Genomic DNA, 17492 nt, shown 5'->3' with positions numbered 1-17492 from the left:
ATAGAACGTCAAGAGGAAAGTCAGAGAGGCTGAAATAATCTCATGGGGCGCGGCAAGGAAAAGAAACCTGCCATGAGTAAAAGCTTAAGAGGAAAATACGAAATCAGGAAAGAAACAATTTACGATAACTCAAAAGGAAGCTCATTATTTTTCGAAGCGAGATCGGCATGCCTTAGAACAGGCACCTAAAGGTGATAGAGCACATGGTCCTCCCTGGCTGCAGAAGCACTTCGAAGAAATGGATCAGATGCCGGAAACGATGTACGGCTTCAGGCAACATTTCAGCACCCAAGACGTGATGATCCAGCTCCACGAACTGGTCGTCCAGCCGGCAACGAGGCACTCGCCACGTAGGATAATCGCCCTCGACCTGAAGGGAGCATTTCACAACGGGCCCCACGCAAGCGTGTTGCAGAATCTGAACAAGAGCAGATGTGGCCGAAATACATTTGGCTACATAAAAGATTTTCTGTCAAACCACACGGGGACCGTCAGGATAGGGGAAAAGAAGTCGGACCCTGTCGAGCTCGGCGATAGGGGCACCCCTCAGGGATCGGTCTTGTAGCCCCTGCTCTTCAATCTGGCCCTCCTGCCCCAGCCCGATCTACTCAAGCAAATCGAAGGCGTGGGCCACGCGTTCTACGCCGACGATATCATGGTGTGGACGGCCCGAGACGTGTCCGATGCCTGGACGGAGGAATCCTTGCAGCGGGTGGCAACGACCGTGCATGAGTACGCGAAGTCGTGTGGACTGAGTGGCGCTCCCTAGAAATCAGAACTGCTGATGATTCAACCAGGAAAATCCAAGAAGGAGCTGCCGCCGAACGTGATCATCACCATCGACGGAACGGCCATCAAACGAACAGAGCAGGTTAGGATTCTCTACCTACTACATCAGAATGACGGGAAGGTACACGTCTGCGTCACAAAGATCAACACTACAACCGAACAGATACTTAGTATGATTCGGAGTGTATCAAAGTGAAACCGAGGCCTTAAAGAAGATGATGCCATGAGCCTTGTACGCGCGTTCGTCGTGTCGTGGATTACCTACTCCGCCCCGTATCTCTAGCTGACGAGGGCGAATTGGGACACCCTAAGCGCGATGCTTCGTAAGGCAACGAAGCAAGCACTGGGCATGTCCATATACTCGTCCACGCAAAAACTGCTAGACATGGAGGAGACAAGGACGGTGGAGAAGCTCATCGAAGCTCCCGTCTATAACCAGAGAATCGGGCCCAGTCACACGGAACACGGACGAGCCGTCCTACGCAAGATAGGATAGCAGATCGAGCCAGTACCCATCAACGCGGCCCTTCCGGAAGACTGGAAGACAACCATTCAGACCAAGCCCCTTCCCCTGAAGATGACGTCGGGCAAGGATGACGACAGGCGCACTGTGCGGGCCATAGCCCGGAAGCTGGAAGATAACCCCAGGGTCCTCTACGCGGACGCCTCGCTCCGAAAACACAGCGACCGTGTTTTCGGTCACTGTGTTTTCAGAAAGACAGGCTGATTGCCAGCGCGTCCCTGAAGACGACAGACCGCGCAGCTGCCGAAGAAACGGCCGTGGCCCTCGCACTCGCACAGCCGAGCCTGGTAACGATGGTCACCGACGCAAAGACAGCCTACGGAAGCTTCCGCACAGGGTAATCTCCTCCGCGGCCCTAGCTATTTTATCCAAAGGCAAGCCTCCGGGAAGAGCCATAGAGCTCGTGTGGGTCGCGTCCTCAATATCTACAACAGCCCCAGAGATTCGCGCCAGCAGTTCAAGACCTTCCTCAAGAAAGCGACCGACTTGGCCGGCCCTCCACCCTTGGTCATCATCGGTGACTTCAACGCACCGTACGGCTTCTGGGGTTACGTCTACGACACTACCAAAGGGCGCAACCTGTGTCAAGACGCCAACGAGATGGACCTCACTCTGGTCACTGGCATGGATTTTCCTAGGCGCATCGGCAACTCCGTCACCCGGGACTCGGCACCCGACCTCGCGCTTGTCAGGAACGTGGAGGACGTGGGCTGGGAGAACACCGCCATGGAGTTCGGCAGCGACCACTAAATTCTCGAGACCAACTTCAAGGTGTCTCGAAGTAGGATCAAGGAATTCACGTTCATTGATTGGGACCACTTTTGCAAGATTCGCGAAGAACCCGCCAGAGCCAGGGCACCCGCCACTATCGAAGAATGGTGCGAAGGCTTCCAGAACGACGCTTCCGCGGCTACCAAGAAAGTGGAAAGCGATCTCGGCGTCCAGCCGATGGACAGCAGACTTGCCCAACTGATCGAGGCCAAAAACGCCCTGCTCCGCTGATGGAAGTGTCAAAGGCTCAATCGCAGACTCCGAAAAAAGATCTCCGAGCTCAACAAGGTCATCGATGACCCCTGCAAGGCGCTATGTCAGCAGCAGGTAGACGAGCTCTGCGAATCCATCGACGGACAGATGCGCAACGGCAAATCCTGGGGTATGCTGAAGCACCTTATCGACGAAAGCGGCTCGAAGTCAAATCAGAGGCATACGTTGGCCCAGGCCCTTCATGAAGCCACCAGGTCTCACACGGTCGATGACCTCGTCTCAAAACTCGTGCAGAAGTACTTGCCCGTCCGTCACGATGGAGATCCGGCGACCCAACTCCCGGACTCCCAATGCCCTCCACGCCTCGAGCTCGACGAAGACTTCTCCATTGCTGAGGTCAGACAGGCCTTATTCGCGCTGCACTGCAAGTCTGCGCCGGGTCCGGACGGAGTCACCAACAGAATGTTGAGAAACCTCGAGGACACGTCGATCGTCTTTCTGACCGACAAAATCGACGAGTACTTGAATAGCGGCGTTGTTCTTGCAGAATGTAAGATGGCCTGCACGGTGCTCATTGCCAAGCCCGGCAAGGCCCCGAACATCGCGAACCTCAGGCCGATTTCTCAAATCTCCTGCGTCGTCAAGGTCATGGAGCGCTTCGTCCTCAACAGGGTCAACGGGTACCTCGAAGACAACGAGGTTTACAAGTACAACATGATCGGCTTCCGCACCGGACTCTCGACGCAGGATGCAATGAAGCTAATAAAGCATCAGATTGTGCATGGCCGTTCCTGAGACGTCAACGCTTTGCTCGGTCTGGACCTCGAGAAAGCTTTCGACAACGTCTCTACAGCTTCATCGTAAAGAACATTTCAGACCTGGGTCTCGGTTCCAGATTCCATAGCTACGTCAGCTCTTTTCTAACAGACAGGAAGGCCAAGCTTCGCATTGGGGACTTCCGCTTCGACGATGTGCAATTCGGAGGGCGGGGCCTCCTCAGGATGCCGTCACTGTTTAACATCTGTATTATTGGTCTTTTCGAGAGGTTGGCACGCATAGAGGGCGTCAAGCGCACCATATACGATGACGACATCACATTATGGTGCTCCGGCGACTGCAGGGCAGAGTCGAAGAATTCATGCAGGAGGCGATAGATGTGATCGAGGAGTATCTCCGCCCCACTAGAATTCGAGACGCCCCCGCCAAGTCAGAGCTTCTGCTTTACAGAAAAAAGAAGGGAGGCAGACCCAAAGATTGGAAGCCAATGTCGGAAAGCAGCATCAGTCTTCGCACTGGTGAAGGGGGGGGGTGATACCCAGGGTCAACGTTATTCGGGCCCTGGGCATGTTTGCCGAATTCAAAGGCGGGAACGGAACGACTCTCCGCAAGACCATTGCAAAGACGTACAACGCCTTCCGCTTCGTTCGCAAAATAGCAAACCGGCCCTGAGGAATGAAGGAAACCAATCTCCTCAGTATTATCAATGCCTTCGTACTATGGTCACTTTACATACACAATTTCTATGCACAACTAGCTCAGAGCGGAGCGAGACAAGCTCAATGCTCTCACCCGCAAAGTGGCCAAGAGGGCTCTCGGGCTACCTATCAGGGCCTATAGCGAGGATCTCCTCAAGCTGGTGGTGCATAACACTGCCGAGGAGATTGCCGAAGCCCAAGAACGCGCTCAACTCACTCGCCAGAGCACTGCAGCGGTAGGTAAACACATCCTCGAAGAGCTAGGTTACCACCCTGCGGGATTCCCGATGGTCAGTACACCGATGCCTAGGTCCATTCAAGACAAGTTCGAAGTGGCCCCTGAGCGCCGAAACGTCCATTCCGTCTATAACGAGGGCAGACGCAAGGCCAGAGCAGCAGACATCCTCAAACAGATGAAGCAACGAGACATTAGAGCAAGCTTCGTCGGCGCGTCGGAGTACAGCGATGGGAAGACCTTTGCCATCGTTGTGGTCGACTCCATCGGCAAGATTTCCAATAGCGCCTCCATTCGCAATTCACACCCCCGAGTCGCCGAGCAAGCGGCCATCGGCTTCGCCCTGCTAGACGGTCGCGGGTCCGAGATATATAGCGATTCCAAAACGGCAGTTAAGGCTTTTCAGAAGGGTTGCATCGCCAAGCAAGCTGCTCGTCTTCTTAGCAGCTCGAGTCGATATGCTCTCCCGCAGCATTCAAACTACTGGTTTCCCGCTCACGTAGGGTCGGTCGAGGTTGCTCCCCCGAACCTCAATGAGTCTGTTCACGAGGCTGCACGTGACCTCACCGACCACGCTTGCTCTGCAAGAAGCACCGACTCCCCTCCTCTCTACGGCCACAGGGACCCTCCCGCTACTCACAACGACATTATTAAATGCTTCTACATGTCTCGCAGGGTCTTTCCGCCCCTCACCCTAAGTTCAATAGGGCGAATGCCGTTTCACTTAGACTTCTGCAGACCAGCACGTATCCGTGTCTGTCTGTTCTCCATGAGGCTTACCCGGACGTGTATCGCGACGACGCATGCCCCTCCTGCGGGCAGTCCTCCACTCTAGCGCGCATGCTCTGGGAATGCGGGCCGACATACCCCAAGTTCATCAAGGAGGAGTGGGTCCTGGCTGTCCTGGCTGTCCTGCAAATCCTGGCTGTCCGCATGCCCGTGACCGGGCCAGTGGGCTAGACCTGCCGGTCCCGATGTGGGACTAGCCGGATACGCGATGAGTTCGCGCCCTCGCCGGACCTGCAATAAAGTTTCTGCACTCACTCACTCACTCACTCACTCACTCACTCACTCACTCACTCACTCACTCACTCACTCACTCACTCACTCACTCACTCACTCACTCACTCACTCACTCACTCACTCACTCACTCACTCACTCACTCACTCACTCACTCACTCACTCACTCACTCACTCACTCACTCACTCACTCACTCACTCACTCACTCACAGGTAGCAGGCAACACCTTCGCCGACTACCATGCCCTAGAAATGTGAATCCAGGCCAAGCAAGAGCCGGAGGAGCTACCGCACCCGGTTAGTAGCTTTCGGGATATTACCCGGATGTACCGAGAGGAAAGGTGCAGACCGCCAGAACAGCACCCCAAACTCACCAGGCAACACCCGACGATCCTACGTCGAGCGCAAGCGGGATCGCTTGCACGCATTCTGTACTGATGAACCGCATGTACCCTGCGGAACACAATATGCTCTGCCCTTTTTGCAAAAGAGAAAAGAGCACTCTGCCCCACGTCTTCGCAAAGTGCACAGAACTCAAGATCCCCCTTCTCCCCTCCCCACCAACACCTCCAATCGTCAACCCCTTGAGCAATGGGAGACCTTGTTATCCGGCCCCGCTATGCCAATTGAGCTCACACTGACGGACAGGAGCCAGGAGATGCTGGGAACCTCGTAACTCTCTCGTAACTAGGGAACCAGACCATCTGGTGCCTGCGTGCACCATCGATTTATTTCGGGCCCAGTAAATGTTGATTCATAATCAACATAAAGCGAGATATAAGAAGGAAGAAGAAGCATGCGCTTGCTGTGGTAAAGATAGGGAAACGATGGAGCATCTTTTATTAGAATCTGAAGATATCTGTCCAACTGTCGATTTAGGCACCATTGGCCTCCTTGAAGCACTTGGCTTCAGCGAGAGCAGGGGAATAGTAAACATGACCGCAATAGAGATAAGCAAGAGGTGTTAAGAACGGCCCGCTGACATGCAAGTTTCAGCTGTTAGGAATGGCCTGCCGAGGTGGCAACGTGCAAGTTTTGCCAGCCAGTTGCGACAGCGGCGGCAACCTTTTCTTGGAAAGCCACCGCAAACCTCTAGCCATGGCGTCACTAAGGCGACTGTGTGTGGAGAACAATACGAGCGTCCTCGACTCTCCGCCGCTGGAGCCGATTTTGACGAAGCAGGCTTTGTGCCTGAACCCGCCACCGCGGATCTGATCTGCTATGAGTGGGGGAGTTGCAGCGGGAACGTCTACAGAGACCCCATCCCACGCACCGTTCAAGAAGCAAGACAATGGACACCACGGCGGCCGCGGGGGGTTAGCTCCGAGTTCTGCGAAGGCCCTCTGCCCACGGGGGGGGGGGCTGTGAGGGGGCGCACCGTGAACCTGTGCGGGTGTGTTTGTGTGTGTAATCCCTCGCGAAGAGGCGGCTCGTCTCCGGTTCGAACGTTTCCTTCGCCTTGGGATCTAGGGAGGACCGAGTGTTTATAAACCGCTGTTGTGCGGCTGCTCAGTGCACTTTCTCTCGCAGTCATGCTAGACTGATGACCTGCAACATCCTGATGTAGATACTGTAAAGAAACCCATATTCCTTGCTCTCGATGAAAAGCAGTTCATCCCTTCAACAACGTCCTCAGCGTGCATACGTTGGACGACGGCATGGGCCAGCTACCTTCTAATTCATGCCCGACTCCAATCTTTACAACTGATTACGAGCGATGGGATTGAGCCCCCAATCCTGACAGAGGCGATTGGATGATTTGTGGAAGAAAAGTAGGAAAACGGCAAAAAACGGAGACGTACAATAGCAAAGTTCGTAATAAGGGGTAGAAAATTTGGTTGTGGCAGTTCATAGGTCTTTTTCCTTTTTTAACCTAGGTAGGACATTAGGCAGTATAATAGCAAGAGCTTGGTGGCGAAACCCACCACTCCATTCCAAAAGGGACACTCATAACATCCATCCATCTCTCCAAAACGCAAACTCTCGGCCACGGAGAAACCGAGCCAAGAAAGAGCGTTGGATTCGCTGCTTGCGGTACACCGTTCGGGCATCCCGTGACATCAGATGGACGCGGAATTTTCGGCTACCCGTAGTTCGTGCAAATTTAACGTATGCATGTAGAACCAGCGTGCAGCAGCACGCGGCAACGAAACTACTCAATCACGAAAGCAAGGGCCTCGCGGAGTCGTGTGAAAACGAAATCTTTCCAGCACGCGGGTCATTGATAACAGTAACGCCAACGAGTTCTTCTTCTAAACGCCGAATAGAACTGGAGAAGTAGAATTTTCTTCTGTTTTATAGCGGAGTGCAAGTCTTTTTATTATGAGATGTTCAGAACTACAGACAGAATTGTAGTGAGTGCATACGTCGTCGGGCGAGTCGGAAATCTCCTGCATTCACCTCAATTTCTTGATTAATAAAAGTTTGCTCGCGATGATACTGACGCCGAATATGTCTTCTATCACAATACCTTTTAGGGTATTGTGCGTACATTTTCAGAAATGTATTCACGTTTCTAAGCTACCTGCGTGCGCTATATTTAGTCTCGCATGGAGGTGTTTTATTATTCGATGTGTCATTCGAAGCCTGAACGATTAAGAAGCAGGCCAAGTGTACCGGACTCACTTACGTTGTAATAAGTGATTTTGAGTATGCCCGCATGAGTAAAATTCTGGCGCGTTGGAGTCCGAGTAAGGCCCAAACAATGAAACGTTCCTTTCCTTCGAGCGTTTCCTAACCTTACGTGAGGCCTCCTTACACCGAAGGACCGATGTTGGAAGCAAGCGTACTCTGAAAGCTCTCTTCACCCGTCCTCACGTAAGGAGCGGTTGGCGCATGCCTGGGTTCGAGATTATCTCTTAAAAGCTTTACGCGAACGCCATAATTCAATAAAAAAATGTTTTACCGTCGCAAAATCTTTAAATTGAAGAGCTAATATAGAGAAGCGTGGACGTTTTCTTCTAGTTTTGTTCCCTAAACTTAAAAGCAGTAGCGCATTACCGTGCAAAACTTGATGTACTCCTGCAACGCTGGCACGTCAGCGCCGTGCAACGCCTGGCAACGTCTAGCAACGCTGCCATGACGCATGCGTTACTGAAACGAACATGCCTGGCAAGACGTACCGTGCTCGCGCTTCTCCGCAGGTGGGCGACAGCGCGCATGCGCAAGCAAACGTCGCGTGTTTAAGCAGTAACTACGACACGACGACAATGGATGTTTCTGAAAGTGCAGACGATAGTAAGACGACTGCACGAGAGCAATAGTGTGACGATGACTATGTGACTACGACAGCATTACGGGAAACGCGTGATGAACTCGGAATGAAGCTGTCGGAAGTACTACGACGGCATTACGAAGACGTTATGGTAACAAATGGATGACGACGTCGCAATGAAGAACATGGCATGACCATGGCATCAGGGCAATGAGGTGGCGACAAGGGCATGATGGCGATGGTATGATGACTCCTGTATGGTTACGATGGTGTGACGATGATGCCGTCAGGGCGATGGTGTGCCAAGAATCGGAGAATCGGATGGCGAAGGTGGAAAGACGATGACATAGAGGCCACGGTGGCGTCTGGATGATGGTTTACGATGAATGCTGGACGGCTCTCTGAACAGTGGCGCGACGACGGCGATGCGAGGAGAACTGTGTAACGAAGCTGAAATGACGACCATGGAGTTGCAGCGACAGCATCATGGCTACGATGTAGCCCAAGCTATTACACAACTTGGGCCATTGGGTCGGCGTGAAAGGGGTGGCTACGACGGCATGTCGATAATGGGATGATGAAGCTCGAACGGCTTTCATGCGACGACCACAATGGCATCACGGCTACCAGCACCTTCCAAAGTGTTCAACTTGCAGACAGCTTCAGCCACTAAGTGGGCTAAGAGAATGGATAGATAGATAGATAGATAGATAGATAGATAGATAGATAGATAGATAGATAGATAGATAGATAGATAGATAGATAGATAGATAGATAGATAGATAGATAGATAGATAGATAGATAGATAGATAGATAGATAGATAGATAGATAGATAGATAGATAGATAGATAGATAGATAGATAGATAGATAGATAGACAGACAACTTGGGCTCCTAAATTGGCTATGACGCTGTATAGTGTTACGAGTTTTGAGCTATGCTTAGTTTTTACCATAGCGGGTGATGTTATTCCCCACGTACAAACATACTCCGCCACCCATATGAAAAGCTAAAGCTCCGGAAATTAAAAGAGCGTTCCCCCCTTAATAATAAAATTCACCGCTTTCATGGTCGGTAGACATGAATTTTGAAAGCAATGAAGGACCTCCTAGTGAATAAAAAAGTTCAATATTTGTCATAGAATGTTTGCCACTTACCATATATCTTGAAGACATGCGCTCTTCTGCCGCTTCGTTGCTTTATTGCACTACAAAAGGTTAGGATATATTTTGTTTCCAGAATTTCAGAAGCGAAAAGTTTTATCAGCTTTCATCCCACCGTCAAAATGTCCGGAAATTCGCCAGCCTTGTTATCTCAAGCAGGTGGTGCACGGTTGTCGATTGCGCACCTGTAGCATACGCTTTTAGCATCTGCTTGTGGTGGATGGCACCACTTGTTTAGCTCAAAGCAGCAGCACGCGAGCCGGATAGAAAGCGTGCGGCTAAGGTCGAGGAGATAGTATGACAGCAACATGTTGACGATGACGCAATATAACGGCCGGCATTGTAATCGTCGTAACGGAAATGATGGACAATGGACACAGGGATGAGTTTACAGCTATTACCTGCAGTCGAAGAGAAATATGAGTGCGGATGTTATGCATGTATAATGAATGTCCGATATATTTGAAGCCCGACTCGCCTGCTAAGCATGCACCACTGCCGATGCGAAAGATGCACCCTCGAGCTTTGATGCCAGACCAGTGGAACACATAAGCAACTCGAGAGGCAGATAAATAATAATGATAAACTACGTTTTACACATCTTAGCTCCATCACCTGGATTTGTGGTTATGCGAACAAAAGTGATAAAAAGATAGGAGGGGGGGGGGAGAAATACCGTACCCTAATAAAAAAGTTACCTGCAGAAATTTCGTATACGAAAGTACGGTGCGCTCTAATGTGGAAACCGATTTTTGTTTCTTGGCCTCAGGTTTACTAAATGCAAGAATAGACCAAGAACGCAAAAGACAAACACAACTTCTTATATTGAAAAGATTCTCATAGGGATTCCTTCCTTGTGGAGCCCGAACAATGATTAGCGCTCGCGAGCATCTGCTCCTTGGTCACTTCGAGCAGAGACATCTCCTTCTTGGGAACGTTGATGACGATGGACACCTCCTGGGTGCCACTGACCTTTCTGGGTGACAACGCCGCAGCCCTTTGCGCTTTCCTGAGGAGAGACCTTTTTCCGCCCCACGTTGATTTAGATGGCTTTGCGCCTGCTTGCTCCCCAAGCTTTCCTACGGCGCCTTTCGTCGGCCTAGTCGCGGTACCTCGCGCCTTGGTGAAGCCTTCGACCTTGTCGGATTCGATAGGCATCTCGAAGCTGTGTCTTCCATCACTGCCCTTTTTCCCAATGAGTGCAGTCGAGATATGGCCACGTGCAGCACCAGTTACGTCCGAGGCATCCTTGTACGGAGATGAGAGTACCTCCAGCTGCTGCTCGCCGAAGATGATTTCTTTGCAGCCCAGGGCAGATCCCGTTCGGTCAGTAGGAAGCTGGTATGATCGCAGCCCACTTGAATTGACCACAGCCAAAGTACCGCGTTCAGGTGTTTCCTGGGTTACAGAAATGCCGGCAGGTAAAGCACCAATGCCGCTCTGTCGCATGAACTTCTGATCCGGGAACTTTTGTTCGGGTTCTGGACTACGCAATAAGCTGCCAGTCGCGGACTTTGCCGATGCAGAATCCCTTCGAGACGGCGTCGTGGCGCTGGCAGATTCAAAGATACTTGAGGCATCTTCTTCATCCACGTCCCCCAGTTTCAGAGCGTTCACTGTTGTTGCGCACTCGTTGCCGGCTTCTAGCTTTTCTTGCTTGAGGCCATCCGCCTCAGAACCCCTTACGGACCGTCGGGAAAGGCGCCTCACGGACTGCAGTGCGCACATTTCTTTTCGGATGAACATGTCGACGTTCGGCATCATCTTCTGCTTACCAACGCTGACGTCCGGGAAAGGTTCCGAGAGCTGGTAGTCATCGGGTCGCGTGGCCTTCGGCGGCAATGAGGTAGCACTGTTGTCCGCAGGCTTGGGTGACGGCAAGTCGATCATTTTCGTGGCGCCTGTGGTGCTGGGCATAGTGCAAGCGTTCTCAGCCACCGAGTGGTAGATGTCGCTGGCGAACGGGGGCTGCGAATGCTTCGCCGGGGCGTCAACTTCGGCGGCCGCGTTGAGCATCCGCGGCTCGCTGGCGGTGGCCCGCGGGTGGGTGATGGACGCCGTCGTCGCCGTCATCGGGAAGGTGGCCGAGAGCAGCGAGCTCTGGGCTGCCCGTGCAGAAGAGTCCATCGTATCGGCGACCGTGGCCACCGACTTGACGGCCTGGATGCTCTTGTCGGCTGTGCCGAAGATGCTGCGCACGCACCAGCAGCACCATGAGACGCCGAGGGCAACTATCGCAAAGCTTGCAACAACCACAACCAGGGCCAGAACCTTGCCGGCGGACATGGTGCTACCCTGTCGTCGTCGCTGCCAGCCTGGAAGGACCGGCTGCAGTGTGAAATGAAAAGAAGGCGTTGTGTTATTGTGAAGATTTCTCTCCATTTCCAGGAGCACTCCTCCTCTCGATTCCCTTTCCCAGCTCGGTGGACTCCGTCTTAATCTCACTGCTTTCACAGACGAGGCATGTATTTACCCGTTTACTCTAAAACAGATCTCTTGAACAGTATCTGTCACTGCTTCCAACACTCATACATTCCGCGGCCAGTCGCCCACTATCGACATGTGTGATTCTCAGTATACCGTACGCTGTTATTACTAGCCAGAACAATTTTATGCGTGCGCGGAAACCTAACTGAATAAACGAGGTAGTCACGCAGTATGCGAGCACTTAGAGATACAAAAAGAAAGCGGCTACTTAACTCGACCTCCACTTCGTATGACGGATTCGTTGAGTTTGTCTGTCACGTGTGCGTACTGGGTTGTCCCTAACTACGGTAACATTGCGTAAATGTCGTCAGCTCTCACAGAGGCCCGCGTACAGGTGTTACCGCAGAAGTAGCGGTTTGGCACATGAGGAAAGAGGAAACCGCATCCATGAACTTCATTCTTGCTGCGCAGCGTTGTCGTCTGATACTGTATTCTGAGTGCACTTTTGAAAGTTCCCGCTATGTGACCATCACCGGCACCTCTATAGGCGGTGCACTACGCTTTTAGCTACAACAGAGTAGTACTTATAAATTTTATTTCTCAGGCCAACTTCATTGCGTATTTCTGTTATCAAGGGCATAGCGCCTCCTCACTAGCGTTACAAATCTGATGTTGCTAGCACTGTGTGTATTTAAGCATATGTACACAACGTCAACAATTTATACGATTCATCTCAATAGTGCGCATAGAATCACTTCGGTTAACAGGAATGTTAGAGTGCAAGAAAAAGCGAGAACACAGTGGCATCCTCAGGTGATGTGGTTACATGTGGTTGTTGAAGTTGGTGTCTTTCGATTTGCGGTTATTGAACCTGAACTGAACGCAGGCCCTCGTTCTGAACTGTATAACACCGTATAGAGTCGGTGCGCAATGATAGCAAAGTTCATGCTATATCTCGGCATGCAGTTACTGCGACGTATTCTACGAAGAGGGCCAGGAATAATCAGCGGCTTGCTGGCATTTGGGTTATACCATGGACGCCGAACGCTTCGGGTTCAATGTCAAACTAATGTCCGAGCATCCTTTGTTAGCAGCGGGACGAAGTAAATGGGGAAGTGAGAGAAGTGACAGGAATGAAAACTGACTTACAGCAATTTTTATTGCGCACATAAGAGAGGCTTAAATATCATGTTAAGACACAAGAGAAAGTAAAGATAGGTGCAGATCAATGATAGTTTTCTCACTTCCCATGTAGATCGTCGTGCTGCTAACCGAAGTTGTAACTTTACCAACTTGCTCACTCAGCCACCCTTGCCGAGAAGGCACAGTGTCCGATTGCGCGTCCAAATCTTCAGTAAGTATGCTACCCTCCTGCCTGTTAAAGGGAGCATGAAGCAATTTTGACGATTTCGTAGAAATGTACGGAGTCGTTTGGCTAGGTCCTTCTGACTATTAATTAAAGCATGTAAGTGCTGCGCCTAAAGCGCATAATTTGTTATAAGGTTTTAAAAATGCGCATCGGTACCGATCGCAGCACACCACTCGCGCGAGTTTTCAGCCGCACCTGACAAAGTGACGTCTGGTGACCGTATGACGCTAGTCGGGCAAGCTATCCGACTGGCTTCCCAAGGCGCATGATCGATTAATTTGAAACTTCAGGGTTAACAAATGTACTTCGTAATAGAGGGAATATCAGCTAATTTGTTTCCAGAAAAAAGAAATCAACAGAAAGAGAATGCACAAGGACAATTTATCGCTACACTGCTGCAATTCCGGAACAAAGCAAGTGTGGTCTGTTTGTGTTACAGCGTGATTCGCGTTCATGTTAGCTGTGCGGTCTGCGTTGGTCTCGATCTGTGGTTTCGCGAGCACCATGGTTCGCCCTGGCGTTGTGGGCTGCAAACTGAACGATCGGCGACATGTCAAGCTGCGACATCACGTCCCTCTGCAAGGCGAACATGCGAGCGGAGTGTCTGCAGCGCTTGTTGTCGATATCCCATCGGCCAGCAGCGTCTACGCGTTTGCGGCCATCACTTCACGCGGAATGATTACTATATACCGAAATGGTGTTTCGCATGTCGGGTACTCGGGTGAACGCAAGCGCAAGCGGACTGGGTTTGGGCGTTTTACGGGATGAGCAGAAGCGCAAACTTGAATCGCCTGCACTGTAATGGGTGCAGGTGGTACATAGCTCAACCGAACACAGAAGTAATATAGCTATAACGAAGTGTATTCTACTTTGCTGCTAGTGCAAATGTTTCGCTGGAGCGTAACGCAGTTGTACTAAATGTTTAACATGTTTTAAACTTGGTTACAGCAATATTAGCTCTTTGTTTGACTGGTTAAGCTCTGCACTGCCAGGTGGCTGGACCGTGCAGGCCAATCAGGTCGCTCACGTAGGTCTGTGCTAAACCTTCTTCACAACAGCAATAATAGTACGGAGGGGCTTTAGTTTACACCTCTACCAATCCTTCGAAAAGCCCAGCTCAGGTCGGCTGTAGTTACCGCAATACTCGATACGCTCGGCGTAGCGTCAGAATGCTCGCAACGCACGCTGATTCAATAGCCCTTGCTTGGGATCGACTGCCGCGTGGTTGGCGGTGAGTTTGGAGAGGCTTCGCGTGCTGGCTGCAAGACAATCGGAAGTAGGCGACACGACGTCCGATAATGACGAGAGCCCCTATCACTCGGCGAAAGAGTTGAGGAGAAAAAGCATGTCTATGGAGGTGGGCAACGTGCAACCATCCGTAGCTCTTTCAATATGAGATGCATCACAAAAATTTTGGTGCGGATGTATAATGTAGCTGTGACTTACGCGTCTATAAAATTTGTCCGAACAGTTTCAGGGACCTTTAAAAGCCTGTTGCGTTTGACGCGAGCCTTATGGCTTGCTTTGACAGCGACAACTAGGGCGCAGCGCAATCACTCACCCTTTACAACGGTGAACTTTCCGAGCTCCTCCGTAGGACCGTCCCTCGCTGTGCGATTCTTTTTCTTCTTCTGCCTCTTGGTTGGTTCGTTGTTATCCTTGTTGCTGCTGCTGCTGCTGATGATGATGATGGTGATGATGATGGTGATTGAAGACAGTGGCACGTGTACGCGAAGGCCTAGATTTTAATGTAACTGGAAATATAATCAGTGTGAGTAAAAAACAAAGAATACTTATAAAATTATTGAGATCTAATAAAAGAAAAGTAACGTATCTTTTAAAAAGTTCAGCAAGAGAATTAGCTTGAAACGTAAATTTCTCGAACGCTGCGCAAGCATCCCTGTGACGATGGCCCGTTAAGGAGGCTCCTAAAACCAGGATATGAACGAAGTTGTTAGCCTCTCAGTGATCGGCATGTTTCGTGTCTGCGTCCGTTAGCAAAACTGTGGGCCGATGTCACCGACAGTGCAGGCCAGAAGCAACGATTCCTTCGCCCCTAAAGGCCAGAATACATGGAGCGAATATGCGACGAATAGTCGGCGTTCGACGCCCGGCGGCGTACGCGCGACGCGCGGCGGCGGAGAAATCGTCGTTCGCCGCCGATCTAGCTGGCGCAGAAAAGTTCGTCGGGCGGCGACGATACCGGAAGCGGCAAACGAGCGGCGCCCCAAAGCGAGCCAATCAGGTCTCACTATCCGAAACGACTTCCGTCTACGCTTCCCCGCTTGTCCGTGCATTCCGATCCCGCTCTATCGTTCACGCCGGTCTCCCGCTTTTCGTATTCATGGAATCCAAAGCGGCGCGGCTGGAATTTAACGACAAGTTAATTTCGGCTGTTCAGAAGCGTGCCATCCTGTGGGACTGCAGTCGCTATGACTACAAAGATCAAAGAAAGAAGGCTCAGGCATGGGAAGAAGTTGCCGCCGAAATAGGATGCGACCTGCAAGGTATGTTTACAAATATTAGTGCCTCTTTGTTTCCGCATGCAGGGTGGGATTTCTGCAACTATGTCGCTCTCGCTAAGAAGGGAGTGTCACCCGTTCAAAGTACCCACTTTTCATCATAGCTCGCCGTGGTCAAAATACATTCAACTCCAACCGCCGCGTGCCCTGCATGTTACTGTGGTGGTGCCCGCACGCCAGTTGCGTGTTCTCTCGAGCGAACGAAGGTTGTTACCTCTCGTAATCAGTGAATGAACAGCGACCCCATGCAATCGCGCGACGATGCAACGATTATCTACAGGAAAGATTGCAACCGCTACAAGAGGCTGAGCTGTATGTGCGGTGATGTTGGGCGCGCGGATGTGTTTGGGCGCAGCAGTTTCGGCCCACTATTGGGCGCGTGACCCTTAGCTACGGTAATACTTTTTGTGCACACCTATATGGTTCGCCGCGGCAAGCCAAGGACAGAGGAGTGTCATAGCATTGAAATAGTATTCAGGTGATAGTAGTCAGGCGATAGCATTCAAATTGATGCTGCTCCCTTGCTTGTTGCTGGCACGCGAAGGTAGCTGTGAGCTAATAATTTTGCTGTACTTCCAGAAAAAAATCTACAGGCTAGGTGGAAGAGCCTGCGGGATACATTCACGAAAAAGTACCGGATGCACAAACACGGCGCCCCGAGTGGCTCAGGTGCAAGTGACGCGAAGGGAATCAATGATGCAAGCGTGAGCTGGCCTTATTTCACCTTGCTGAAGTTCTTAAAAGATCAGGCGGAAGTGGCCAGGTGAGTGCCTTCTGGTTGTTTGACTTGGTCGTTTCAGGTTTGCATGCAAGCAAATGAATTGTTTTGTTTAAGTGTAAAAGTTATTGCACAGGCGAAGCAACCTGGCTCATTTAAAGTTAGAATTCTACAATACATGAAAGCAACTGGTACTTCATCATGCACGTGCGAGCTAGTTGCTTGTGTCAAACCGGTAGTATGCAAGCTAATGCAAATGAAAACAGATTGCTCACATTTCCATATGTGCCATTACTTATTTTATTTATACATATGTAAGCCTCCTACAGGTACTGGGCCATCACTGAACTGAAATATGGAAAAAAACGAATACACAAATATTAGACGGGGAAAATACAGGATTACAAAATTACAATGATGGTGCTCCCAGTGGATCCCTTTTCACCTCAAACAATCCACAATAATAGTAATAACATCCACAACATAGTAATAACACACACACGCACACACACAGGGCCCTCTCTTCTATGCCATAAAACACCGATCTACAGTCGACACGCTTCTTATAAAGCTGGTTGTATTTTTTCAGTACCATATCCAACATTTCTCAGCCGGCTGCGACTGAAACCGCTGAGGAAGTGTTCGAGAGATTGTACAACACTGGAGGTAAAAGTTACGGCTGGAGTTATTAATCATTAGAGTCAGTGCTGCGGATGTTTACGCTGCTTTGGCTTTTTCTTTTGTCCAGGAGCGCAGGAAGAACAGGAGGACGAGATTTGCAGTGCCCCTACAAGCTTCGTAGAAGAAAGTAGTGTTGAGGCAAGGACGTCGAATAGTGACGACACAGCAGCATTACACTCCAGCTCCATAAAACTTGTATCAGAACCTTCGAGGAGGAGGCGAGCCCAGAAGGCAAACAGGGGTACGTGGGAACAAGAACTGGACAGAGTTGACGCCCAAATAGTCGCTAACAGCGACAAAGGAGCCTTGTACGGACAGCTGTTGGCAGAAAAGTTTCGCTCTTGCCCTAAAAGGCTAAAGTTACAAATGG

General features: G+C 50.8%; 1 protein-coding gene and 1 long non-coding RNA gene across 2 annotated transcripts; one reads left to right on the top strand and one right to left on the bottom strand.

The window, feature by feature from the left end:
• Positions 1-10209: 10209 nt before the first annotated feature.
• On the bottom strand, positions 10210-14866 carry LOC135898261 (uncharacterized). Its single transcript, XM_065427111.2, has 2 exons — positions 14763-14866; positions 10210-11733 (listed from the first exon to the last, which is right to left on the bottom strand). Exon 2 carries the CDS (start codon positions 11689-11691, stop codon positions 10243-10245), a length of 1449 nt encoding a protein of 482 aa, XP_065283183.1. The 5' UTR covers positions 11692-11733; positions 14763-14866; the 3' UTR covers positions 10210-10242.
• A 1442-nt stretch (positions 14867-16308) lies between these two features.
• On the top strand, positions 16309-17461 carry LOC135898266 (uncharacterized). Its single transcript, XR_010563296.1, has 3 exons — positions 16309-16486; positions 17031-17107; positions 17190-17461. It is a non-coding gene; the product is annotated as an uncharacterized lncRNA (long non-coding RNA).
• Positions 17462-17492: the final 31 nt, after the last annotated feature.

Source organism: Dermacentor albipictus, chromosome 10 (genome assembly GCF_038994185.2).
Source record: "Dermacentor albipictus isolate Rhodes 1998 colony chromosome 10, USDA_Dalb.pri_finalv2, whole genome shotgun sequence".
NCBI classification, from domain to species: Eukaryota; Metazoa; Arthropoda; class Arachnida; order Ixodida; family Ixodidae; genus Dermacentor; species Dermacentor albipictus.
Note: the sequence above shows the minus strand (reverse complement) of the source record. Positions and strands in the feature narration are given on the sequence as shown.